The sequence below is a fragment of the Meriones unguiculatus genome, chromosome 14, assembly GCF_030254825.1.
Source record: "Meriones unguiculatus strain TT.TT164.6M chromosome 14, Bangor_MerUng_6.1, whole genome shotgun sequence".
NCBI lineage: Eukaryota > Metazoa > Chordata > Mammalia > Rodentia > Muridae > Meriones > Meriones unguiculatus.
The window spans coordinates 12,380,189-12,407,368 of record NC_083361.1 but is presented as its reverse complement, the minus strand read 5'-3'; the positions used below and the strand labels follow the sequence as shown (position 1 = coordinate 12,407,368).

Genomic DNA, 27,180 nt, shown 5'->3' with positions numbered 1-27,180 from the left:
TCATAATGTGCACTAGAAATTAGTGTCACATGTGATGATGCGCTCCTTAAATATTAGTGGATCATTTTGAGTTCAAGGCCGGTCTGGTTTATTTTTATTACTTTACTTTTTATATAAGTTTATTTACATTACATCCCAAGGGTTCCTCCATCTTTCTCTCCTCACAGGGTTCCTCCCTTCCCCGTCCTTCAATATTCTCCTCTCCCTTTGACCCCAGAAAAGGGGAGCCTGTTCCCCACATATTATCTTTCTCTGCTGCTGAGGCCAGGAATATGTCAAGGGTGTTCCTACAGAAAGAGCATTGTGTGAAGCTTTGAAGGTTAAGCCTGGATGCCTTGGAGATCACAGACCCTGGAGATGCCAGGGTTGTGGTATACCTGTCAAGGAGAGCTGCTAACAGGAAGTGTAACCAACACAAGAGAGGAAAATTTGTTGTAGTCAACAAAGCTGAAAGAATTTGTAGTTCTGAAAATGGCATTGACCTCAGACATAGAGATACAGAGTGTGGAATTAGCCCAGTTAATTTTTGGTCTCTCATTGCTCCAGGATTTTTCTCACTATGTTCACTTTTGGAATGATTATATATATCTTCGGCCATGCATGTGGGACTAGCCAAAATGATAATGAACTAAGACTCTGAAACTCCAATTCCATTTAAATGGTTTTCTTTATATGAGTTCTCATGGTCATGGTGACACCTCACAGCAATAAATTCCTAACTAACTAAGACACAAACACATAAATTTTAGAGTTTTGTCCCTAATAAGAACAGTAGAAATTTGTTTTGAAACATAAACATAAAAGTAGGATGTTATTTTCTACATGTATTTGCCATTATGACTTTCCCTATTAATCAACATCCATGATAAAGCGAGGCTTCCCTGAAAAAAAATCATTGGAATCAATGATCAATGAGTGTAAAGTTGGTGCACAGGAGCTATTTTAGTCATGTGAATATATACTTATGTGGGTGTGAAACTTTGTCAGAGTGAAACTTCAACCGTAGTTCTTCAGACACTTAAAAAATCTTGCTCTTTTTGAGACAGGGTTTCTCATTCCTGTGATGTCCTCAGAGAATATCCCAATTTTTATAATCCTACCCCAAGAGATCTAAGTGACTCTGCCCCATCAGTGTTCAACAATAACTGTGGGCTCCCACCTCTTGATTTCTTTAACGTAGCATTCATCTATTTTATATACACTCTCATTTTATATTTCCACAAAGAAATGATCTTAGTTATTAACTATAGAACTATGAGTTTCCCTGAGTGCTTACTAATATCTGACTTTATTGTATTAGAGCACATTAACAAACATTAGAGAAATAAAAATATTGTCAATAGTTGTTATTATATCTTAGAAACAAAATAGAAATTCAAAAAATTATTTTAATTAGTATCAGTGACATTAGTTTCAGTGCCAGTATATACAATGCAATACACAATGGAAGAGATATTTTTGTCTTTGTTTTTCAAAATTTTTATTTAACTTTTATCAATTACACTTTGTGCACACCGGTAGGAGTTGCTGAAGGAGGCAGAGGCAGGAGGATCACGAATTCGAGGCCAGCCTGGGCTACACAGTTTTTAGGAGGACTGAGGGTGAGGCTGGGAGAGGATGAGCGAGGGGCTTATGGGGGGATACAAAGGAAGACTTGTTTTATATTGGTTTACACAAATTTCTTTTAATTACTTTAAAAAAATTTAGTAAATCATGAACAATTTTAAAATAATGTTGTAGTACTTTTTTAAAACTTTTACTGTTTATTCATACATTATATCCCAACCACAGTTTCTCCTCCCTTCATTCTTCCCAATCCCTGCCCTACTTCCCATTCCAAAAACAATTAAGAAAAGCAGATATACCTTGGATATCCACAGAACATTGCCTAACAAGATATGAAAAGGCTGGGCACACTCCTTCATATCCTAACTGAATGGGGCAACCCAGTAGAAAGAAAATAATTTCAAGACCAGGAAAAAGAGTCAGAGACATCCTCCACTCCCTTTGTTAATAGTCCAAGAACACAAGCTGCACAACCATAACTTACATCCAGAGGACCTAGCTCTGGACCTATCTCAGACCCATATAGGGTTTGTGTTTGTTGCTTCAGTTTCTGTAAGCCCCTATGTACCCTGCTTATTGTCCTTTTGGCTCTGTTCTCCTGGTGTCATCCACCCTTTTGGCACCTATGATCCTTCCTCTTCCTCTTTTGCAGGGTACCCCTGGTTCTGCCTAGTGTTTGTTTGGCTCTGGGCACTGCATCTGCTTCCATATACTGGATGATGATGCCCATTTGATGACAGTTAGGTTAGACACCAGTCTGTGAGTACAGCTGAATATCAGTAGGAATCCTTTCACTGCCTCTTTTAATCATTTCTGTTTCTATCTTGGGTCTTTTGTCTGTATTGTGTCTGGTTTGTAGGTAGTGTAAGCAATGGCTTTCTTTTGTGTTGTGGAATTCAATTTGGAGCAGTCATGGGTTGGCTGTTTCCACAGGTCTGTGCCCCTATTGCCTCAGCATATCTTGTAGTCAGGACAGACTGCAGGTTGAAGGTTGTGTTGGGTTGATTGTTTTTATACTTCGTTCATCTCTTCCTGCCCTTCACTGACTGAAGGTTCATGTTGTTATGTAGGATTCTCAAACACAGCATGTATTTCACTGTTACAAAATGTCTTCATGCTGGCTTGAAAACCATGGTTTCTTTTGTGTTAAAGCAAATATGTCCATGAATTTGAGTGTTTGTCTGTATCTTCACTGATAATAATTGAAAGTCACCTCACCATAAATTATAGATTAAGAAACTGAACATTTGCTTGGTCTGTCAAGACTAGGAATCACAGGGCTAAGGGAAGAGGATTGTTGTACATTTCTGATCACTCTGCATTACTGAGTAGCACCCTATCTGGACACAAACACATACACTCCAAGAAAAATAAGATATCATTAACTAGATTTTTTCTATTTTAGTCATCATTCCTATAATAGAGTTTTCTAGTGTTATTTGCAGGAAGGGAAATGATTCAAAGTAGGTTCCCGTCTCTGCTAAGCTTTGACAGAGCAGAACAGTGCTTCCATGTATTGATCTTTGCATAATTTGAATCTTAGAGCAAGTCCTCTTATAGTATCAATGTGGATTTCAGAGCATTTGAGTGTTGCGAATGCACTCTGATTTGATTTCCATTGCAGCATAGGACAAAACTGCATAAACATTAGTCAATCACAGTACAGCAAATGTACAGGTTTGTATTTATTTATTTTTTTCAAGTCATTCATTTCCTGCCAATTCTGAGCATTGTCTATATAGGCTCATTCCTAAAATAAAATTTTCAGCATGAAGGAGTACACTTCTTCCATCCCCTCACATCATCTAGGGAAAATACATGAAGGACTATGAGCACCATAGCGAGGATTCTTGTTTTAGCCACATGCTTACCAAAAGCTGCTGTGTCACATGATTTGTGCTTCACATTTCTACTGGTGAATGATGATGCAAGGTAATAGGTCAGCTAGAAACTCTGTAAGTCTTTCCACTATGTATTATTGATTGGCTACTGCCTTGTTCTAACTAATTTCTATGGGAATAATTTACTTAATTTCTCTCCATTGTTTTAGATTACAATTCTTTATGTAGAATGTGTGTCTTCCACTCACTTCTCTAACACTGCATCACCATTTTTTTCATGTACGTGCTGGGGAGTACAGTTTGAGGGGTTGGCTTTTGAGGTGAGATTATCTAGTCTATCATTTGCACCTAATGGTTAGAGCTACTTAATATACATAATTACCAAAGCATAAAAAACATTTTCATTTCTGTTCTAACATTTTTAATTTTTACGTATTTTTCTCTTTATTAATTACACTTTATTCCCTTTGGATCCCCCCTGTGGTTCCCTCCCTCCTGCTGTCCCAATCCTTCCCTTCCTTCACCCTCTGCATGCATGCCCCTCTCCAAGTCCACTGATAGGGGAGGTCTTCTTTTTTTTTGAATTTTATTTTTTTCTTATCAGTTACATTTTATTAACAATGTATCCCAGCCGTGTCCCAATCCCTCATTCCCTCCCAGTCCCTCCCTCCTTCCCTCATCTCCACCGTGCCCCTTTCCAAGTCCACTGATAGGGGCAGACCTCCTCCCCATTCATCTGATCCTGTTTTATCAGGTATCTTTAGGACTGGCTGCAAAGCCCTCCTCTGTGGCCTAACAGGACTGCTCCTCCCTTGGGGGCTGGGGAGGCCAAAGAGCCAGTCATTGAGTTTCTGTTAGAAATAAATAGTCCTTGTTCCCCTCACTTTGGGAAACCAATTGGTTACTGAGCTACCACAGGCTACATCTGAGCAGAGGTTCTAGGTTATATCCATACATGGTCCTTGGTTGAATGTCAGTGTCAGAAAAGACCCTGTGCCCAGATATATTTGAGCCCCTATCCTTTCCGTATCAGACTAACTCCCCTTCTTTCTTATTATTCCCTGTACTCTGCCAAAGGTTTGGTCATGAGTCTTTGCTTTGAAAACACTGCTAGTTAGAGTCTTTCAGATGCGCTCAGTAGACTCCTGTCATAAGTTCAATGTACATCCCATCTGTCTTTCTAAACGAGGATTGATCATCTTACCCCATGTCTGCTCTCTTGATTATCTTTTTGAGGTGTATAGATTTCATTATGTTTATCATATCTTATAGGTTTATATAAGTGAGTATATCCCATGTTTGTCTTTCTCCTTCTGGGATATTTCACTCAGAATGATCTTTTCTAGATCCCACCATTTGCCTGCAAATTTCATGATTTCCAGGGGAGGTCTTCTTTTCCTTCCTTCTGATCCTAGTCAATTAGGTCTCATCAGGAGTGGCTGCATTGTCTTCTTCTGTGGCCTGGTAATTCTGCTTTCCCCTCAGGGGGAGGTAATTAAAGAGCAGGCCAGTTAGTTCATATCAGAGACAGTCCCCATTCCTATCACATTGGAACCCACTTGTATACTGAACTGCCATGGGCTACATCTGTGCAGGGGTCTTAGGTTATCTCCATTCATAGTCCTTGGTTGGAGTATCAGTCTCAGGAAAGACCCCTCAGATTTTTTGGTTCTGTTGCTCTGCTTGTGGAGTTCCTGTCCTCTCCAGATCTTACTGTTTCCCACTTCTTTCCCAAGAAACCCTGCACTCTGCCCAAGGTTGTCCATAAGTCTCAGCATCTGCATTGATAGTCTGCAGGGCAGAGCTTTTCAGAGGTCCTTTGTGTCAGTCTCCTGACTTATTCTCTCTTTTCTCCTTCTTCTGATGTCCAGCCTCTTTGCCTTTCTGGATAGGAATTGCACATTTTAGCAAGAGTCCTCCCTCTTGATTAGTTTCTTTAGGTGTACAGATTTTAGTAGGTTTATCCTACTAAAGGGGAGGAAGGGTGGGATCGGGAGGGGAGGACAGGAGGGGCTTATGGGGGGATACAAAATGAATAAAGTGTAATTAATAAAATAAAAACGTCTATATGCCACAAAATTTGAAAATCTAAATGAAATGGACAATTTTCTTGATCAATTCGACTTACCAAAGCTGAATCAGGACCTGGTAAATTAATTAAATAGTCCTATACCCCCCATGGAAATAGAAGTGGTCATTGAAAGTCTCCCATCCAAAAATAGCCCAGGACCTGATGGTTTCAGTGCAGAATTCTATCAGACCTTCAAGGAAGAGCTAAATCCAGTTCTCTTCAAACTATTCCACAAAATAGAAAGAGAAGGAACATTAACAAACTAATTCTATGAAGCCACAGTCATCTTGGTACCTAAACCACACAAAGACCCAAGAAAGAAAGAGAATTTCAGGCCAATCTCCTTTATGAACATTGATGCAAAAATACTCAACAAAATACTTGCAAACCAAACACTAGAACTCATCAAAGATATCATCCACTATGACCAAGTAGGCTTCATCCCAGGTATGCAGGGGTGGTTCAATATACGGAAATCATCAATGTGATCCACCATATTAACAAACTGAAAGAAATTGAAGAAGCTATCAGAAGATGGAAAGACCTCCTGTGTACATGGATTGGTAGGATTAATATTGTGAAATTGCCCATCCTTTTAAAAGCATGCTATAGATTCAACACAACTCCCATCAAAATACCAACCCAGTTTTTTCCAGACCTTGAAAGAAAGATTCTCAACTTGATATGGAGAAAGAAACAACCTAGAATCGTTAAAATGATCCTGTATAACAACAGATCATCTGAAGGTATCTCCATCCCCGATCTCAAGCTGTACTACACAGCAATAGTAATAAAACCTGCATGATATTGGCATAGAAACAGAAAGGAGGATTAATGGAACTGAATAGAAGACCCAGAAATAAACCCACACACCTATGAATACTTGATTTTTGACAAAGACCCAAAACCATTCAATGGAAAAAAGACAGCATCTTCAACAAATGGTGCTGGTCCAACTGTATGTCTACATGCAGAAAAATGAAAATAGATCCATACTTATCACCCTGCACAAAAGTAAAGTCCATGTGGATGAAAGACTTCAACATAAAACTAGATACTCTACATCGGTTAGAAGAATAAGTGGGGAAGATCATAGAACTCATCAGCACAGGAGACAACTTCCTGAACAGAACACCAACTACACAGGCTCTAAGAGCAACAATTAATAAATGGGACTTCATGAAACTGAAAAGCTTCTGTAAAGCAAAAGACACTGTTGTTAGAAGAAAATGACAGCCTACAGACTGGGAAAGGATCTTCACCAACCCTACATCTGACAGAGGGCTGATATCCAGCATATATAAAGAACTAAAGAAGTTAAAAAGCAATAAATCAAGTAATCCAATTAAAAATGGTTTATGGAGCTAAACAGAGAATTCTCTGTAGATGAATAAAGAATGGCAGAGAAATACTTAAAGAGATGCTCAACATCCTTAGCCATCAGGGAGATGCAAATCAAAACGACCCTGAGATTTCACCTTACACCTATCAAAATGGCTAAAATAAAAAACTGGAATGACAACACATGCTGGAGATGTTGTGGAGAAAGGGGAACCCTCCTCCATTGCTGTTGGTAATGGTATAACCACTTTGGAAGTCAATCTGGTGCTTTCTCAGACAATTAGGAATAATGCTTCCTCCAGACCCAGCTGTACCACTCCTAGGCATATAACCAAATTTTCCTCAAGTACACAACAGGGACATTTGCTCAACCATGTTTGTAGCAGCCTTATTTGTAATAGCCAGAACCTGGATACAACCAAAATGTCCCTCAATGGAGGCATGGATACAGAAATTGTGGTATTTTCACACAATGAAATACTACTCAGCAATCAAAAAATAGGAAATCATGAAATTTTCAGGCAAATGGTGTGATCTAGAAAAGATCATTCTGAGTGAGATATCCCAGAAGGAGAAAGACACACATGGTATATACTCACTCATATATTCCTATGAAATATGGTAAACATAATGAAATCTATTCACCTAAAAAAGATAAACAAGAATGAATACCCAGGGTAAGATGATCAATCCTTACTTAGAAAGACAAATGGTATCGAGATTGGAAGTAGGAGAAAACAAGTAACAGGACAGGGGCCTACCACAGAGGGCCCCTGAAAGACTCTCCCTAGCAGTGTATCAAAGCAAATAGTAAGACTCATAACCAAACCTAAGGCAGAATGCAGGGAATTGTATGAATGAAGGGGGAGTTAGTTTGATGTGTAAAGGATAGGAGCTCCACAAGAACCAAATATATCTGAGCACAGGGGTCTTTTCGGAGACTGACATGCCACCAAGTGCCATTTATGGATATACATAGAACCTCTGCTCAGATGTAGCCCGTGGTAGCTCAGTAATCAATTGGTTTCCCATAGTAAGGGGAACAGGGACTATTTCTGACAGGAACTCAATGGCAGGCTCTTTGACCTCCCCATCCCCCAAGGGAGGAGCAGTCCTGCTAGGCCACAGAGGAGGACTTTGCAGCCAGTCCTGAAGATACCTGATAAAACAGGGTCAGATGAAAGGGGAGGAAGTTCTCCCCAATCAGTGGACTTGGAAAAGGGCAGGGAGGAGATGAGGAAGTTAGGGAGGGGTTGGGAGGGAATGAGTGTGTGTGATACAGCTGGGATACAGAGTTAATAAAATGTAATTAATAATAAAAACTACCAATTAAAAATAAAGAAATCAGGGAAACAACACCCTTCACAATAGCTACTAATAATATAAAGTATTTAACCAAGTAAGTGAAAGACCTGTTTAAAATAAACTTTACGTCTATGAAGAAAAAAATTGAAGAAGGTATCAGGAGGTGGAAAGATATCCCGTGTTCATGGAAGGTAGGATTAAAATTGTGAAAATGGAAAGGAGCAGGGAAGAAATGAGGGAGGGAGAGTGGGATTGGGAGAGAATGAGGGAGTGTGATACAGCTGGGATACAGAGTTAATAAAATGTAAATAATAATAAAAATTAAAAAATAAAAAAATAGGAATCAATTTATTACTTGGTAAAATTAGTAGAATAATACTATGAGCTTGTTCCTGGGACCTGGAAGCCACTCTTTTCTGTTGTTTTGTAGAGATGCAGCACCAGTTCTTCTTTTTTTTTTTTTTTTTTACCAGTTCTATCTTTTTGAGTAATATTTAAGTCTAATCAGAAAATAGTCAGAAAAAGAAGGAGCATGAATAATAACTTGTTAAGATGGGAAGAAATTGGCTAGATGAAAATGCATAATATGAATATATAGAATTCTCAAACAATAAAAATAAAATCACTGTCATGCAGGGATGTCTATGTTCCACAAAGAGGAATTGCCAATTTTTCAAAATTTATATATCAATGTTCATACCCATTGTCAGTGCATGAACTTTCTGGTTTATTCATATCTTTATCCAAGTTTGAATTTACCTGCCATTGCACTAGCTTAATCCTATTTGCTGAAACAGTGAGTTTATTGAGTTTCTTTTATGGAGTTGGTAAATATGTTTTCCACTTTGTAGGCTGCCACCTTCTCTGAATGCCAGTGTCCTTTGCCTTTTTTCATTCTTCTTCTTCTTTAAATTTTATATTAGTTTATTTACTTTACATCATGAGGGTACCCACTCCCTCTCCTCCTCCTAGTTACCAACACATTCCCTCCTTCTCCCTTCCCCTCTTCCTGAAATTGGGAGGCCCCGAAAACTTTTCCGATCACATATAGTCACATCATCACTACACTTATTTCATCACTTGAGGCCATGCAAGGCAGCCTGGTCAGGGAGAAGTGATCTAAAAGCAGTCAACAGATTTCATGTTACAAGCAGGCTCCCATTTCCACTTGCCAGGTGCCTCATATGAAGACCAAGGATCCCATCAGCTACCTATGTGCAGGGAGCCTAGGTCAAAATCATGCATGTTCTTTAGTTTCTATCTCAGTCTCTGAAAGCCCACATGGGACTGGGTTATTTGTCTCTGTTGGTCTTCTTGTGGGTTTCTGTCCTCTCCAGGTGCTGAGACAGCAGAAATGGGTCTCCTAGCTCCTCAGCCAACTGTACCAGCCTTCAGGTTCCAATCTGCAGTTCCATCCTTCTGGGTCCTGGGTCTGCAAGCAGCCATACCAACTCTGCAGGGCTTCCCAGCCAATGAGTGTAAGGGCTACCCAATCCCTCAGTGGCAGACATCTGGCTGTACAGCCTCCAAAGTCCAGCGGACCCACAAACCATCCAGGTACAGTAGGGGCTAAGCAACCTAGGTCCCTGAACCACTGTTGTGGCTCCCCAGGACTTTCCAGGAGTCCCCTGTTTGGCCTCCCAATTCTGTAGCTGCAGTTGGACTCCCTATTCCAGTGTCTGCATCACTACTGAGCTGATAGAACTGATCTTCCTGCATTTTACTCAGCAGGATCAAATCTGTGAGTAGTGAAAAGGGGTAACCCATGTCCTGTACTATTTGACCTACAAGAGAGTGTGCCCTCAAGTGCTTACAGAGCCCCAGATCTAGGGTCTTCTAAGCCATGTAAGACCTGGGGTCTCATAGCTCAGGATTTCAAGATTGTGCCCTTCCCAGAAACTCCCACAGACCATGACTGGATGCAAAAACAAGATGTTTAATTTAACCATTGTTCAATGGAGTCACCCCTGCCTGTCAGCAAAGAGTGGCAACCGGGAGACAAAGGCCTTATGTTTTTAAAAGAAAAAGTGTGGGTAATTTGAAGTTGCAGTTTTGGCAATTTAGGATTGGAAGAGGAAGCTATAGTGTAAGATATTTGGTTAGTCTCAGGTGCTCAAGCTTGGCCAGTCCTGTCAAGTGTGGATGCAGCTTCAGTTGAAGGTGGGGTGGTTAGCTCATCCTTGAAGATTAGGGCTGCAGGATCTTGACTGGAGGTCAGGAGCTACGCAGAAGAAGAATTGGGGCCGTCTGGGTTGGTTGCTAAGAAACATTATCTCGAAGACAAGGGTCTGGTCATTCATTTTGCTGAGTGAAGGTCATTGCTTGCTCGCTTTTTTTACATCTGTCCTCACAGATAGGGTCACATTTCTCCATTCTCTGGAAAGGTACTAAGAGGCTTTAGCTTAACCTGAACCTAAAACTCAAAACTATAGGCTTTAGAAGACATACAGATTACAAAGTTAGTCTAACCCTTTCATTTCCCCCCTTTCCTTGTATCTGCTTCCATCATGAATTCGCTGCAGAGTGAGAATTTTATCTTAAGAATATTTTCCTTTTGACTCAACATTTCAGCCTGTAGAATTGGACAATGGGCCGAATATCTGTCTTCTGGAGTGTCTTCAATGTTGATGATTGGACTGTTGATATTTCAGTTTGAAAGAGGCTGAAATGCTGGTCAAATTTGGGGAGAGTACATGGGTAGTTACCTTAGTCTGTAATTATCTGGGTTTAAACATTAAAGAAACCAGAAAAGTAGATAAGGGTCCCCTTCTTTGACTGGCCAGGGGGGTTGCTTTTAACTGAATTTTAAGGATTTTCCCGATCTTTAGAGCTCCCACCCAAGATACTAGAATCTCTTACTTTGATGCCAAAATCATGGCCTTTTCTAATTTACTAAAGATTCCTAGGAGCCAGTCAAAGGCTGGTCAATGAGGCAGTCCTTAACAATCTGGTTAGTTGATTCAATTGAAGAGACAGGGAGCAGTCATGTTAGCTTCCAGCAAGTCCAGATTTCAGCTTGCAGCCCAGAGTCAAGCATGTGAAAATCTGCTGAGACAAATTTAGACTAAAGACAGAAGTTAAGATTTGTCTATTAAATGGAAAAATGAGGAATCCCAACACCAGGGAAAAACTGATCTGGGATCTGTTTGAGCTATGCAAGATTCAGGTCTCATGACCTTTTGATTTTCTGAAACTCATGTGAATTTTTTGGTACACAAAAGGAAATATATATATATTAAAAAACTCAGAAAAGTACCATATGAGCAAATCTAATACAACAACATTTTGAGAGTAACAGGTAATGCTATATCCAAGAGAATGGGCACCAGTCAGCTGTTTTGTGTCTTTTATAAACAACTTATGAGTCCATGTGGCAGCCTTTTTGGAGTTAATGGCATCTGAGCAGTGGAATTCAGCCTCTTGGCTATTTTTTAAAGTCCAGTCTCTTATATACTGACCTTGGTGGTCCTACAGCAGACTTCTCTGATGCTGAGAAACTCCATGCAACCATAGTAACCAGACAGCAGGCTCTGTGAAACCTTGAGTGAGCCCTCATATATTTTGGCTAAGTAAAATTGCCTGTGTGAGAAACTGCTTGTACTTTTTTTTTTTTTTTTTTTTTTCTTAAGTTTCAACCTGACGTCCATTAAATCGACACTTTGATCAGTATGTAGACTTGGTGTCCTTTTCTGTGTGGTTCTGCCTCTCTTTTCCCAGTCCTCTCTCAAGTGGTATTTAATTGTCACTGCTGGCCGGTGACATGTTCACAGTTTGAAACTCTAACATTTTAACTCTTGGCCCTGTTGGTAATCAGCCTTCAAAGGAGCTCAGCCACCTTTTGTACATTTAGTCAGAATACACTAATACCCTGGATGCTTCAATTTTTCTTTTTTCTTTTTAACAAAGCAACTAAAAGGAATAGGTTTACAATATTTCTGTGTCAAAATCTACCCCAGAAATGGCAGATATTAAGAATACCAAAATAAAAGCTATGGATTTTGGGTCAGATATATACATTAAAGAGATGTTTTTGGCATGATGAAAAGCACCTTTAAGTCTATTTTCAGAAAACAACCAAAGGAAATTAAAATCTCAAGCTTGTGACTGAATAGTAAGCAGTTAGTGCTCCATCAATTTATCAGAACTTTATTGATCAATGCCAAAATTCTAAGCTTTTGAAATCTTATAACAACATAAGCAAAGGAGTAGCAAAAGGAAGAAATCTAAAATATCTTCCGTTTTTAATATGTAGACCAACATTTTTTTTAGATTCTCATAACCTGAACTCCTATATCCTCAGACCCTACATAAACTTTATATCTTTTTAAGACATTGGCAACTGATGTAAAGCCTGAGAGCAGGGCAAACTTGTTTTCCTTTTTACATAAAAGATATTGTACCTAGTAGTTTTAACTAATTAATGACCTATTAACTGAGCTGATAGTGGACCTAATTGTCTGCTCTTTAGCTGCCAAGCTACCATTAACTAAGCCTAGCCTTCCAGCCTAGCTGTCAATGTGATCAGAGACCTGAGAAGGATACATTATGAGCTAAGTAAATGTAGCAATCAAAATGACAGAGATGACTAGTTAGTGCATCACCTAGGCAGTGTCCCTGGTTCGTGTGGTCTCCTGCTTAATGAGCAGAGGCGTTCCAGCCATCAGGCATAGAGGATGCGAAGCTGCTTCTGTGGAAAGAAGGAACACGAGAGATTGACCTCACTTTGCCTCTTGCAATGTGAAACAATCTACAGGTGTCTATGGCTTTGCCCACAGGTTTGGCTGGGCCCTAGCAATTTTTTTGGGGGGGGGCAATTTGGAACCTTGAAAAAAGACTTACTCCTAACACAGACTGGCACATAATTTTGTGCCCAATGATGTATGTCAACCACACTTAAAATGTTCAAATGATATGCAATTTAAGTCTACCACATCTTAAATTCCTGGCATCCAATAAAAAGAGTGTTCTTTATACAGTCCATATGAGCCAAAACAGCCTCTGTCCAGGTTGGATTTGATAAGTGCAACATAAACCCAAAATTCATTTTGTATCGCACATATTTTTAAGGTCCCAGGCAAGAAAATATGGTAACTCTCAAATGAAAAAGTTAACAGAAACTGTGGGTGAGGGCATTTCTCTGAGAAGCTGGAGACCTATGACATGGAAGATTTTTGGAAGGACATGGGGGTGGCACCAGCTGAGACTTCTACTAGCAGGGGCCATGAAGACTGAAGAGGACACCCTCTAACTAGACAGGATACCTAGTGGAGGGAGGGAACCCATCCACAAAAACTCTGACCCTAATTTATCCTGCCTACAATATGTGAATGTCCAACCAATGCTTGGTCCAACCTGAGACCCAGCCTGTGGGAGAGAGCCAACTCTTCACACTGTCAACATAATCTGATAAGCTTGTAGATGGGAGCCTAGTATAGCTGCCTTCTGAGAGGCCCCACCAAGCAGTAGATCAAAACAGATGCTGAGGTCACAGCCAAACATTAGGCAATGTTTAGGGAGTCTTGTGGAAAAGTGGGGGTAAAGATAGAAGGACCTGGAAGGGACAAGAACATCAACAGATCCAAATAAGCAGGACATACAGGGGCTTGTAGAGACTAAAGCAGCAACCAAGGACCATGCATGGACTGGACCTAGGTCTCCTACATAAATTTAGCCAAGGGGCAGCTATAGTGTCATGTGTCATAATAAAGGAAGTGGGGACTATCTCTGAGAAGGACTCTGTTGACTGCTTTTTGATCACCATGCTCTCACCACACCACATCACTCTTGCCACACCACAGGGAAAGAAGATTTGTTTAGTTTTGATGTGACTTGATATCCTGGTGTGGGTTGGTAGGGGGAGGCTCCCCTTTTTTTAGGAGTAGGGGACACATATGAGTTTCAGGAAGAGGGACAGATGGTAGGATTGAGAGGAGAGGGCTGTGGGGGCTTCAATTGGTATGTAAAATGAATAAATAAATAAAAAAATAAGTAAATTGAAAAAGATAATCCAAATACCTTAACTTATATAAGGGGCTCCGATCATCATGTCCATGTTGACATCTGGATAGACCAAACACTAAACACATAAACACATAAATAAGGCACGACTAACTAAACACATAAGGCACACATAACTAAACTCATAAATAAGGCACAAAAAATACACAGTCCACAAACCATTGAAGCAGCTATTGGATTTTGACATTACTTATCCAGCATAAGCAGAATCTGAGTACAAGGAAGTCACGACTCACAAGAAAAGGACCCAAAGTGGGAAAACACATAGAAATGATAGCTGTGATATTTACCAACCACCAACCGGGCTCATATAAAACAGCAATAAAACCATGTAATATGGAGGATAGGGAATAAAAAGCTACAAAAGTAGAGACCAGAACCAGGATGCTCTGGGTGGCTCTAGACTCAGGGGATGTTCTGAGGTAAACACGGGTGCTCCGGATGTGTTGAATGTGCTGCTTGTGTCTGTATAGAAAGGCAATCATGGAGCCACTGGACCAGATGATGAGCACAGAAATCAAGATTTCAGGGCATACCAATAATGCTGCATACAGTGATTCTACAGTTTTATCACGACCCAAGCTGGAGCAATAAAAAAAATCTCGTTTTTCTGTTGTGTTTTTATGAATTCTTGTGATATGCACAAGCACAGGGAAAATAAGATTTAGGGTAATATACAGGACCCCGCAGAGAAAAATAAACAGGCCAATGTTGTTTGAAGATTTGACTTTAAGGTTCTTCCAGCAGGAACTTCTTGGGCTGATGCTGATGGCTTGGTAGACACTCAAGATGCAAGTAGTGCCCATAGACATGCTTCTGCCAAGTCTTTCGATACAAAGAAGAAGTTTGCACAGAAAATCATTGAAGAACTGTTTCATCCCAAAAGCTGCCATTGTGAGGGGCACACCTTTAGAGACCATTATCAAGGAATTGGCTGTGATCAGATGAGTGAGGATTAAATCTGTAGGCTTCAATGTATGTTCCTTATAGTAAATAATTAGGTAGTGGGAAAGAAGAGAGATGTTTCCCAGAATTCCAACTGTGCTTTGTGATAAGAACATTATTCCTATTGCCAAAGTTCTTGAGTGCATTTTGTCATTTAGCACCTGATTCTTTAAATACACCAACAATTAATTCTCTGATGAAAATGATGAATTCAATATTTTGTTGCCTGTAATATCACTGTGGTAGAATCACTTCATTAAAAAGAAAGGAAGAAGGGCAAATAGCGATATTCACAACATAGCCAGATCCTCCCTCAAATAATGCATTTTTGACAACAGTAATATCCTTCTTAGAATATTCATCATTAGTATCAATATTGTTGCCTTGTGTAAAGCTATGAGTAGTCACTACAAAAGGAAAGAACATGAAGTTGTACACTTCTAGGAAAAACTTTGGTAAGTAATTATATCAGAAAAGAAGATAGTTTTGTGAACATCTGCACCAGAAAAATAAATCCATTCTCAATAAAATTCTTATCTAAAGTTTTAACATAAATATTGAAAATGTTCTATCAATTTATATATATTTCTCTATACGTAAACAATAAAATATTTATTACCTAGCATGAAACCTAGGAACAGTAAGGTTCAAATATAAAATTAGATGTTACGTTGAATGTTATTGCTAATTCATTTTTTTCTTAAGAAAAAGAATTATTTCCTATGAAAATAATATCGACAAATAAAAAATTACAAAATCATCACTGAAAAAATTGAGTTTAAAGAAAAATATCTTGAGTGTGTATGAGGGCCACTGGTATTTTTTTAAGGTAGCTGTCATGAAACCACAGACCCACAGCAAACGGCCAAACATGATACACCCATGAATATTAATCATGATTTTATAATTGAAATGACATGGTATTTACTAAATCTTTTGTTTTTTTGCTTGTGAATTTTACATTTCGTGATCTTTCAGGCTCCGTTATGGAAACAGGTACAAGAAACGACATTCACCATAATATACAATCATACAGAGCGCACATGGAAGCCCACCATCATTGGCAGCAATGTAACTCACCATCTTGGAGTTCCTGGTTTTCTGCAGTTGCTGAACACACACAAAGTGATGGTGCTCTCAGGCATGACCTTGCAGAAGAAGCAAATAATTCTTAAACTATGTAAAAAGTATCACCTAAGACTTCCCTGGAGCTGGAGACATCTGGAAAGGCAGTAATTTGGAAGTGAAATGTACCCCGTGATGGAAAACTAAATGTAATTGCTCCAACTTACTTAGGGTAGAAAAGGAAGAGCTGATATACAGAAGAATGAAATCATCCAGCATTCCATCTTTATCCTGAGATTCCTGGACCATTTCTCTTTCCCAATACTAGAGTCTTTCTGACAGGATCCAATGACTGAAATTTGTCTTTAGGGTCTGCAGAGAATGTAAAATTCTGTAGAGGAGCACTCAGTGTGGTAACATTCATCACATCAACTAAAATCACATCTTCCCACTGACAAGGCTAACTTAGAGCTTTCCTATGGAAAGATGCTTTCTGGGGTTAAATTTAAAAACTGTTATCAGAGCTTGTAATCTTGGTTTTATTAGTGCCTTCTATCATTTTCATAAATATTTGGTTTCAGAGAGAGCATTTCATTTATTTTTTTTGCCAAGAAAAGTCTTCTAAGTTGTTTGGTAAATGATTGTCAATATATATAACAGGTATGAGTATTATGGAGACTTGAGAAATGTGAACACCTTTGGGCTTCATATAACAAGTAAAAATCTGTGCTCAACAATGCTAAGAAACATTTTCAAAGTCCCAGTGTGTGCATAAATTGATTCATAATTTGCCACTGTATGTTAACTTTCTGAAAGTATATAAAATGTAGTACTAAAATTATAATCCAATGCTACAAAATCTACCCTTGTCAGAATTGGATTTTTTTATTTCAACATAGACCCAGTTTTCATCATTTACCAGATGTACTTTTTGCATTCCATGGCACAACAGTGGTTTCAATCAAATGAACTCTTTAACAATGGCCCTTAAAACATAAAAAGTAATATGTGATAAAATATTTGTCATATAAATTAACACTGGGACAGGGAGATAGTTCAATCTGTAAACTGCTTGCATTCTGAACATATGGATGTGAGTTCAGTCTCTAGAGTTTGCGTTAAATATCTGGTTGTATTGGTGCACACTTGTACTCAACACTGGGGAGACATGGACCAGAAGATTCCAATTCTGGGGATCACACACCAGCCTTGTAGACTGCACAGAAAACTCCATTTCAAGAAAAGAATCTTTCACTATTTAAAAAGAAGGATAAAAATTGTGTGGAACAACAGACGTTGTGCCATGACCACACGCAGTTATACCAAATTTAGGCAGGCACATGAATACAGACATACAAACATAACATCACACATACACAAAGAGAAGAATCACTAATTTCAGGTTGAGACTTATATGTACTAATGGCTAAGCTTGATCAAACTATGAATGCTAAATAAAAGCTATAAACAACAATAAAGAGAATCCAAAGAGAATCAGTAGAGTATAGAATACTATGCTTTATAAAACTGAAGGTGAATATGGTCCATAAATTTAGGCTGATGGATGTTTCCTTGTCTGTCTGTCACAAAGTTTTCTGTTTCCACACAAGTAATGAAACCTGGAAAACATATCTTGATGATGAGAGTAACATTTTCATAACACCAAATTAATACAAACGACAGAACAAATTTGTTCCAAAAGAGTGTTATGCATGATTCACAATGAGAGTCAACTTCCCTTCAACACTGTGTTCTCAAATTCAAGTGGGAAAAAGGACCCAGCATTCATCAAATCTGACTTTTAGGACAGACACGGTTCCTGGTTAAGTCATGAATGTAGTGGTAAATCATAATGTTCTTTACTCTAGAAACCAGTTCATAGTATGCTTCACTCCAGGGTTAGATGATTCCTATAGTCCTATTATAATCTTTATTATAAACATGAAACCATTATTCTAACAGCTATGATAATTATTCAAAAGTCATCAATGTTTACATAAATAAGCATATTTATGTGAAATAGGTTTTGAGGAAAATATTAATGGGCAATCATAATTCTTAATCACATTTGAAATCACATATCAATGTATTTATAATCTTCTACATTCAGGCTCAAAGATTTCAGTACATAAAAATAGCTGTGTGAGGGTTTAGTACAAGGCAAATAAACTGTTATTTTTTTCAGCTGTTACCACAGACCGAAAGTTTTTCTCTCCATTGAAAGAATTTGCTCTATATCTGTTTTGACCCCAGAATCCATTTTGTAGATTTGAGCACTTACCAAACCTCCCTTATTGTTGGAACGGTTCTCCAGACTGAAATACAAATGCTTCCTTAAGTCCTGCTCTATCAGGAACCTTAAGTTCAGTATGTAGCTCTTAACATCCTGAGAGCCAGCACTGTCAGAAAAAAAAGCATCTCAATGCTGAGATAAGAGTCTGCATTTCTGTTACCTCATGTCCCTTCAGAGCTACAATCTTCATCTCACCTGGAGTGGCCATGACAGTGCTGGCCTTGGGATCAAATAATTCTGATATTTTCTCCAGTTGCTAATTACCTAAAGCAATTATGAGTTATTTGTGAGTGGCTCCAAAGAAACAGAGTACTTCGAGGCTGTTAAGTTTTCATTGTCCTTGAATGCTGATTAGGAGAAAATGTTCAGGGACCATTCCTCTGATATGTACTAGTCTTGCAAAGAACTTTGTGTCCCGTGTACTTCAGCCTTCTCTTTGCTCTTCCTCCAGAAATCAACCTAATTGCTTCTTTTCATATCCTCTTGCTTTCCCATTTTATAGTTAATAGCATAGAATTAGTAAAGAATTATGTCAATGTAATGAAGTACTAGTAAAAGGAAAGACATGATGTCATAATGTGCACTAGAAATTAGGGCCACCTATGATGGCATGCTCCTTTAATATTAGTGGATTATTGTGAGTTCAAGGCTAGTCTGGTTTATTTTTTTTACTTTATTTTTTATATAAGTTTATTTACATTTCATCCCAGGGGTTCCTGCATCCTTCTCTCCTCACAGTCCCCTTTCCCGTCCTCCACCCTTCTCCTCGATCTTTGACTCCAGAAAAGGGGAGCCCCTTCTCCCCTTATTGTCTTTCTCTACCACATCAAGTGACATCATGGCTGAGTCTATCCTCATCCACTAAGGCCAGGCAAGACAGCTCTGCCAGTGGAAAATGATCCAAAAGCAGGCAATAGAGTCCATGTTGGAAACAGCTGCCCTTTCCACTTGCTGGGCAACCCACATAAAGAACAAGCCAACCATGAGCTACATATGTGCAGGGGGCCTAGGTCCAGACCATGCATGCTCCTTAGTTGATGTGTAAGACTCTGTGGGGCTGGGTTAGTTGTCTGTGCTGTGTTACTGGTGGTGCTTCTCTCCCCTTCAGGTCTTTCTATCTCTCCCTCAAAACTTCCACAATAACACTGGAGCTCTGCCCATGTTTGGCTGCAAACCTCAGTTTCTGTTTGGATCCACTGCTGGACGGAGCTTCCCAGAGGATAGTCATGTTAGGCTTCTGTCTACAAACACAGCAGAGCATCATTGATAGTATCAGAGGCTGGCTCTCTACTGTAAGGTGGGTCTCAGGTTGGGCCAAGCATTGGGTTGATATTCCCTCAATCTCTGATCTCTCTTTATCCCTGTACTCCTTGATCTATCTTGTTGCATAGTATTTAATTGTAATCAGAAAATAGTTTAGTACTCCCATCACTCAATGTGTTTTTAAAAAGAGCACATTAAATCTACAGAAAAAGAAGGAACATGGATAATAAATTGTTGGGATTGGAAGGGATTGGCTAGATAAAGGGAATAATATGAATATATAGAATTCTCAAACAATAAAAATAAGATCATTGCCATGCAGGTTTGTTTATGTTCCACATAAAGAGGAATTGCGAGTTTTTCAAAATGTATATGTCAGTGTTAACACCCATAGTCAGTGCATGAAGTTTCTTGTTTATTTGTATCTCTATCCAAGTTTGAATTTCCCTACCATTGCACTAGTTTTATCTTATTTTACTGAAACAGTGAGTTTACTGATTTTCTTTATGGAGTTGGTAAAAATGTTTTCCATTTTGTAGGCTGCCACCTTGTCTGAATGACAGTGTCCTTTGCCTTTTTCATTGTTATTATTCATCTTTAAATTTTAGTTTATTTATTTTACATCTTGAAGGTACCACCTTCCTCTCCTCCTCCCAGTTCCTCACACATTCAGTCTTTCTCCCTTCTTCCCTTCCAGGAAAAGGGAGGCCGAGGTTCACTTTTCTCATCATATCAAGTCACATCAAGAGGACACTTATTTCATCGCTTGAGGCCATGCAAGGCAGCCTGGCTGGGGGAAGTGATCTAAAAGCAGACAATAGAATTCATGTTAGAAACTGGCTCCCATTTCCACATGCCAGGTGCCTCATATGAAGACGAAGGCTCCCATCGGCTACCTATGTGCAGGGAGCTTAGGTCAAAATCATGCATGCTCCAGAGTTGATATATCAGTCTCTGAAAGCCCATATGGGACTGAGTTATTTGTCTCTGTTGGTCTTCTTGTGGGTTTCTGTCCTCTCCAGGTCCTTCCATCTTTCCCCCAACACTTCTATAAGACTCCCGGAGTTGTACTGCATACTTGGCAGCAAGTCCCAGCATCAGTCTGTATCTGCTGCTGGCTGAAGCCTCCCAGTAGGATCAGAGATGGCAATGACCAGCATGCACAATATCTGAGAGGCAGAGGATCAGAAACCTTAAAATTAGTGAGTGGAGGGGCAACTGAAGCCAGCAAACCAACATTGAGACTTCCTGAATGAGAGGAGATGTCACATGGCTTGAGGACATTTTGATTAAGATCACTACAGATTTATTTGGGGACAGAGAGGCAAATGTTCAATCATCTTTCACTTCCCTTTTATGGGCCTCTGTCCTCCTTGGAGGAGCATGCCCAAAGCACCAGAGACTCTGGGCACAGAACTCCCTGCCTGGGGACTGAGAAAGCAGAGGCAGGGCTCCTAGCTTCTCAGTCCCACAGCTGCCAGCTGTACCAGCCTTCCGAGTCTGAAATCTGCATTTCCACCTTTCTGGGTCCTTGGTCTGTGAGCAGTCATACCAACCCTGCTGGGCCCTCCAACCAGTGAGTATAAGGACCAGCCAATCCTTCAGTGGCAGAGAGCCAGATGTACAGACCGCAAAGTCCAGCAGAGTCGCAAAACCTTCCAGGTACAGGAGGGACCGGGCCATCTATGTCTCTGAACCACCGTTGTGGCTCCCCAGGACTTCCCAGCAGGCACTTGGATTGGCTGCCCAATTCTGCAGCTACAGCTGGACTCCCTAGGTCAGCAACTGCAGCAATACTGAGGTGATGGAGTTCATCCTCCTGCATTTGACTCAGCAGGACCAAACCTGCGAGTAGAGAACACGGGAACCCACGTGCTTTACAATTTGACTTGCAAGAGAGTGTGCCCTCATGTGCCTACAGTGCCCCAGATCCAGGGTGCTTCTAAGCTAACAGCCAGACACCAGATCCCTCCCACCCCCACATTTACTGTGGGAAACAGAGTGATTCTTGGGACATTGAAACCCCTGCTCTGCGGGTCTACCAGTGGAGTTCAGGCAAATAACTCCAGCTTTATTTGTAATAGCCAGAACTTGGAAACGACCCAGATGTCCATCAGTGGAGGAATGGGTACAGAAATTGGGGTATTTTTACACAGTGGAATACTACTTAGCAATCAAAAAGGAGGAAATCATGAAATTTGCAGGCAAATGGTGGGAACTAGAAAAGATCATTCTGAGTGAAATATCCCAGAAGGAGAAAGACAAACATGGGATATACTCACTTATATAGACCTATAAGATATGATAAACATAATGAAATCTATACACCTATACAAGATATTCAAGAGAGCAGACATGGGGTAAGATGATCAATCCTCCTTTGGAAATACAGATGGGATGTGCATTGAACATATGACAGGAGTCTACTGAGCACATCTGAAAGACTCTAACTAGCAGTTATTTCAAAGCAGATACAAAGACTCATGACCAAACCTTTGGCAGAGTACAGGGAATTATATGAAAGAACGGGAGTTAGTATGATGGGGAAAGGATAGGAGCACCACGAGGTCCAAATATATCTGGGCATAGGGTCTTTTCTGAGACTGACATTCAACCAAGGACCATGTATGGATATAACCTAGAACTTCTGCTCAGATGTAGCCCATGGTAGCTCAGTAACCAATTGGTTTCCCATAGTGAGGGGAAAAAGGACTATTTCTAAGAGGAATTCAATGATTGGCTCTTTGACCTCCCCACCCCCCAAGGGAGAAGCAGCCCTGTTAGGCCACAGAGGAGGGCTTTGCAGTCAGTCCTGAAGATACCTGATAAAACAGGATCGGATGAATGGGGAGAAGGACCCCCCTTTCAGTGGACTTGGAAAGGGGCACGGTGGAGATGAGGGAGGGAGGATGGGATTGGGAGGGAATGAGGGAGCGGGATACAGCTGGGATACAGAGTTAACAAAATGTAACTGATAAGAAAAAAATAAAATAAAAAAAAAATCAGAAATGTTTGCAAACACAAAACATCCAAGAAATCAAACATGCCATGAAAAGGCAATATCAAAGAATAACAGGAATTGATGAAAAAGAAGATTCCAGGCTCCAAGTTCCAGAAAATATCTTCAAGAAAATCATAGTAGAAAATTTTCCCAACTAAAAGAAAGAGATGTCCACAAACATAGAGGCCTACAGAATACCAAATAGAGTAGACCAGAAAAGAAACTCCTCACATCACATACTAGTCAAAACACTAAATCTACAGAACAAAGAAAAGATATTAAAAGCAGCAAGGGAAAAATGCCAAGTAACATATCAAGGTAGACCTAAGAGAATCACAGCAGACTTCTCATCAGAAACTATGAAAGCCAGAAGGGCCTGGCCAGATGTCATTGAATGTGCTCTGAATGTGCTTCAGGATTATGTTAATTATCTCCTTCAGGTTTCCATTCATTGTACACAAATCACAGATTAATTCTGCAGTAGGACAATCACAAATTTTGGAAAATGGTTTGTATTTATGAATAAACCTTAGAAATAGAACTAAGAAGGTCATCTAAGACCAGGAAGACCCGGGATCTGGACCTGCCTGAGAAGAAGCATTTCTAGGCAGCACCACATCTGTGACTGGTCAGGAGCTGTGTCTTTCCTAACAGTCAGTAATGTGACTACTGAGGCTGTTTTCCTTGTTGAACTTGGGAATATTACGTAAAAGTGAAGGTGACCATGTCATTGTGAGTCTTGCAAACTTCAAGCACAGATAGTTTCTGTCATTTTCCTTTGATTAATGATACTCTGAGTTCACTGCCTTCTCAGGATTGCTTTTCCACTCTCCACTGCTGAGGTTTAAAGAAACTAAAGCCTCATACATGACAGGTAAAAGCTTAACTATTGGTCATCTCCATTGCCCTCATTTAAACCATTGCCTCCAATTATACAGTCCATAAGATTTCACATTATACTAATTTTATCTGCATATGTTTTTATTTAGATGTCATTCATAAATCTTGATTTGATTTAGTCCTTAGTAAATAAAGCTTTTAAACTGGAGTAACTTATAACTTAATGTCTTTTTTGTATGTGTGTCTCTGTGTTGGTGCACAGGAGCTATTTTAGTCATGTGAATATGTACTTATGTGGGTGTAAAACTTTGTCAGAGTGAAACTTCAAACGTATTTCTTCAGACACTTAAAACTTTAGTCAGTCACTGTGCAGCTAAAGTACAGGTCTGTATTTCTTTTTTTTTTTTTCCAAGTCATTCACTTCCTGCCAATTCTGAGCATTGTCCATATAGGCTCATTCCTAAAATAAAATTTTCAGCATGAAGGAGTACACTTCTTCCACCCCGTCACATCATCTAGGGAAAATACGTGAAGGACTATGAGCACCATAGCCAGGATTCTTGTTTTAGCCACATGCTTACCAAAAGCTGCTTTGTCACATGATTTGTGCTTCACATTTCTACAGTTGAATGATGATGAAAGGTAATAGGTCAGCTAGAAACACTGTAAGTCTTTCCACTATGTATTATTGATTGGCTACTGCCTTGTTCTAACTAAGTTCTATGGGAATAATTTACTTAATTTCTCTCCATTGTTTTAGATTACAATTTTTATGCAGAATGTGTGTCTTCAACTCACTTCTCTAACACTGCATTACCATTTTTTTTTTCATGTACATGCGGGGGAATAGAGTTTGAGGGGTTGGCTTTTGAGGTGAGATTATTAGTCTATCATTTGCACCTAATGGTTAGAGCTACTTAATATACATAATTACCAAAGCATAAAAAACATTTTCATTCTTGTTCTAACATTTTTAATTTTTACATTTTTTTTTATTAATTACACTTTATTCCCTTTGGATCCCCCCTGTGGTTCCCTCCCTCCTCCTGTCCCAATCCCTCCCTTCCTCCACCCTCTGCATGCATGCCCCTCTCCAAGTCCACTGATAGGGGAGGTCTTCTTTTCCTTCCTTCTGATCCTAGTCAATTAGGTCTCATCAGGAGTGGCTGCATTGTATTCTTCTGTGGCCTGGTAATGCTGCTTCCCCCTCAGGGGGAGGTAATTAAAGAGCAGGCCAGTTAGGGTTCATGTCAAAGACAGTCCCTGTTGCTATCACAGTGGAACCCACTTGGATACTGAATTGCCATGGGCCTTGTCTGTGCAGGGGTCTTAGGTTATCTCCATGCATAGTCCTTGGTTGGAGTATCAGTCTCAGGAAAGATCCCTGTGCTCATATTTTTTGGTTCTGTTGCTCTCCTGTGGAGTTCCTGTCCTCTGCAGATCTTACTGTTTCCCACGTCTTTCCTAAGATTCCTTGCACTCTGCCCAAAGGTTGCCCATAAGTCTCAGCATCTGCATTGATAGTCTGCAGGGCAGAGCTTTTCAGAGGTCCTTTGTGTCAGGCTCCTGACTTGTTCCCTCTTTTCTCCTTCTTCTGATGTCCAGTCTCTTTGCCTTACCGGATAGGAATTGAGCATTTTAACAAGAGTCCTTCCTGTTGATTAGTTTCTTTAGGTGTACAGATTTTAGTAGGTTTATCCTATATTATATGTCTATATGAGTGAGTATATACCATGTGCATCTTTCTGCTTCTGGGATAGCTCACTCAGGATGATCTTTTCCAGATTCCACCATTTACCTGCAAATTTCATGATTTCCTTGTTTTTTTATTGCTGAGTAATATTCCATTGTGTAGATATACCACAATTTGTGCATCCATTCTTCAGTTGAGGGGCATCTGGGCTGTTTCCAGCTTCTGGCTATTACAAATAAGGCTGCTACAAACATGGTTGAGCAAATGTCCTTATTGTGTAGTTGAGTGTCTTTTGGATATATGCCTAGGAATGGTATGGCCTAATCTTGAGGAAGCTCTATTCCTAGTTGTCTGAGAAAGTGCCAGATTGCTCTCAAGAGTGGTTGTACAAGTTTACCTTCCCACCAGCAGTGGAGGAGGATTCCCCTTTCTCCAAAACCTCTCCAGCATGGGTTGTCTCTTAAGTTTTTGTTCTTAGCCATTCTGATGGGTGTAAGGGGAAATCTTACTGTCCTTTTGATTTGCATTTCCCTGATGGCTAATGAGGTTGAGCATTTCTTTAAGTGTTTCTCTGCTATTTGACATTCCTTTGCAGAGAATTCTCTGTTTAGCTTTGTTCCCCATTTTTTAATTGAATTACTTTATTTTTTGCTCTTTAACTTCTTTAGTTCTTTATATATACTGGATATTAGCCCTCTGTCAGATATCGGGTTTGTGAAGATCCTTTCCCAATCTGTAGGCTGTTGTTTTGTTCTGAGGACAGTGTCCTTTGCTTTACAGAAACCTTTCAGTTTCATGAGGTCCCATTTAATGATTGTTGCTCTTAGAGCCTGTGATGTTGGTGTACTTGAGCCTTTTTTGTATATATGGCTAGGCCTGGTATGGCTGGATCTTGAGGAAGCACTATTTCTAGTTTTCTGAGAAATCACCAGATTGATTTGCAGAGTGGTTGTACAATTTTACATTTCTTAACAGCAGTGGAGGAGGGTTCTCCTTTCTCTTCAACCTCTCCAGCATGTGTTGTCACTTGAGTTTTTGATCTTGGCCATTCTGATGGTTGTAAGGTGAAATCTCAGGGTCGTTTTGATTTGTATTTCTCTAATGGCTAACGAGGTTGAGCATTTCTTTAAGTGTTTCTCTGCTATTCAATATTCCTCTACAGAGAGTTCTGTGTTTAGCTCTGTTCCCCATTTTTTTTTTTTTAAATTGGATTACTTGGTTTGCTGTTTTTTAGCTTCTTTAGTTCTTTATATATACTGGATATTAGTCCTCTGTCAGAGAAAGTGTTGGTGAAGATTCTTTCCCAATCTGTAGGCAGTCGTTTTGTTTTGATTATGGTATCCTTTGCTTTACAGTTGCTTTTCAGTTTCATGAGGTCCGATTTATTGATTGTTGCTCTTAGAGCCTGTGCTGTTGGTGTTCTCTTCAGGAAGTTGTCTCCTGTGCTAATGCGTTCAAGGGTATAAGGGTATTCCCCACTTTTTTTTTTCCTAACCAATTTAATGTGTCTGGTTTTATGTTGAAGTCTTTGATCCACTTGGAATTTAGTTTTGCCCTGGGTGATAAGTATGGATCTATTTCCTTTTTTCTACACGTAGACATCCAGTTAGACCAGGACCATTTGTTGAAGATGATATCTTTTCTCCATTGTACAGTTTGGGCATCTTTGACAAAGATCAGGTATCCCTAAGTGTGTGGGTTTATTTCTGGGTCTTCTATTCAGTTCCATTGATCCACCATTCTGTTTTTTTGCCAGTACCATGCAGTTTTTAAAACTGTTGCTCTATTGTACAGCTTTAGATCAGGGATGGAGATACCTCCAGAAGATCTTTTATTGTAGAGGATTTTTTTTTAGCAATTCTGGGTTTCTTGTTATTCTATATGAAGTTGAGAATTTTTCTTTCCAGGTCTGTAAAGAATTGTGTTGGTAATTTGAGG

The 27,180-nt window shown here is 39.6% G+C and overlaps 1 protein-coding gene across 1 annotated transcript; it reads right to left on the bottom strand.

The window, feature by feature from the left end:
* Positions 1 to 14,312: 14,312 nt before the first annotated feature.
* Positions 14,313 to 15,254, bottom strand: LOC110543801 (vomeronasal type-1 receptor 4-like). The gene has a single exon (XM_021630023.2). It carries the CDS (start codon positions 15,231 to 15,233, stop codon positions 14,313 to 14,315), a length of 921 nt encoding a protein of 306 aa, XP_021485698.2. The 5' UTR covers positions 15,234 to 15,254.
* Between the last annotated feature and the right edge of the window lie 11,926 nt (positions 15,255 to 27,180).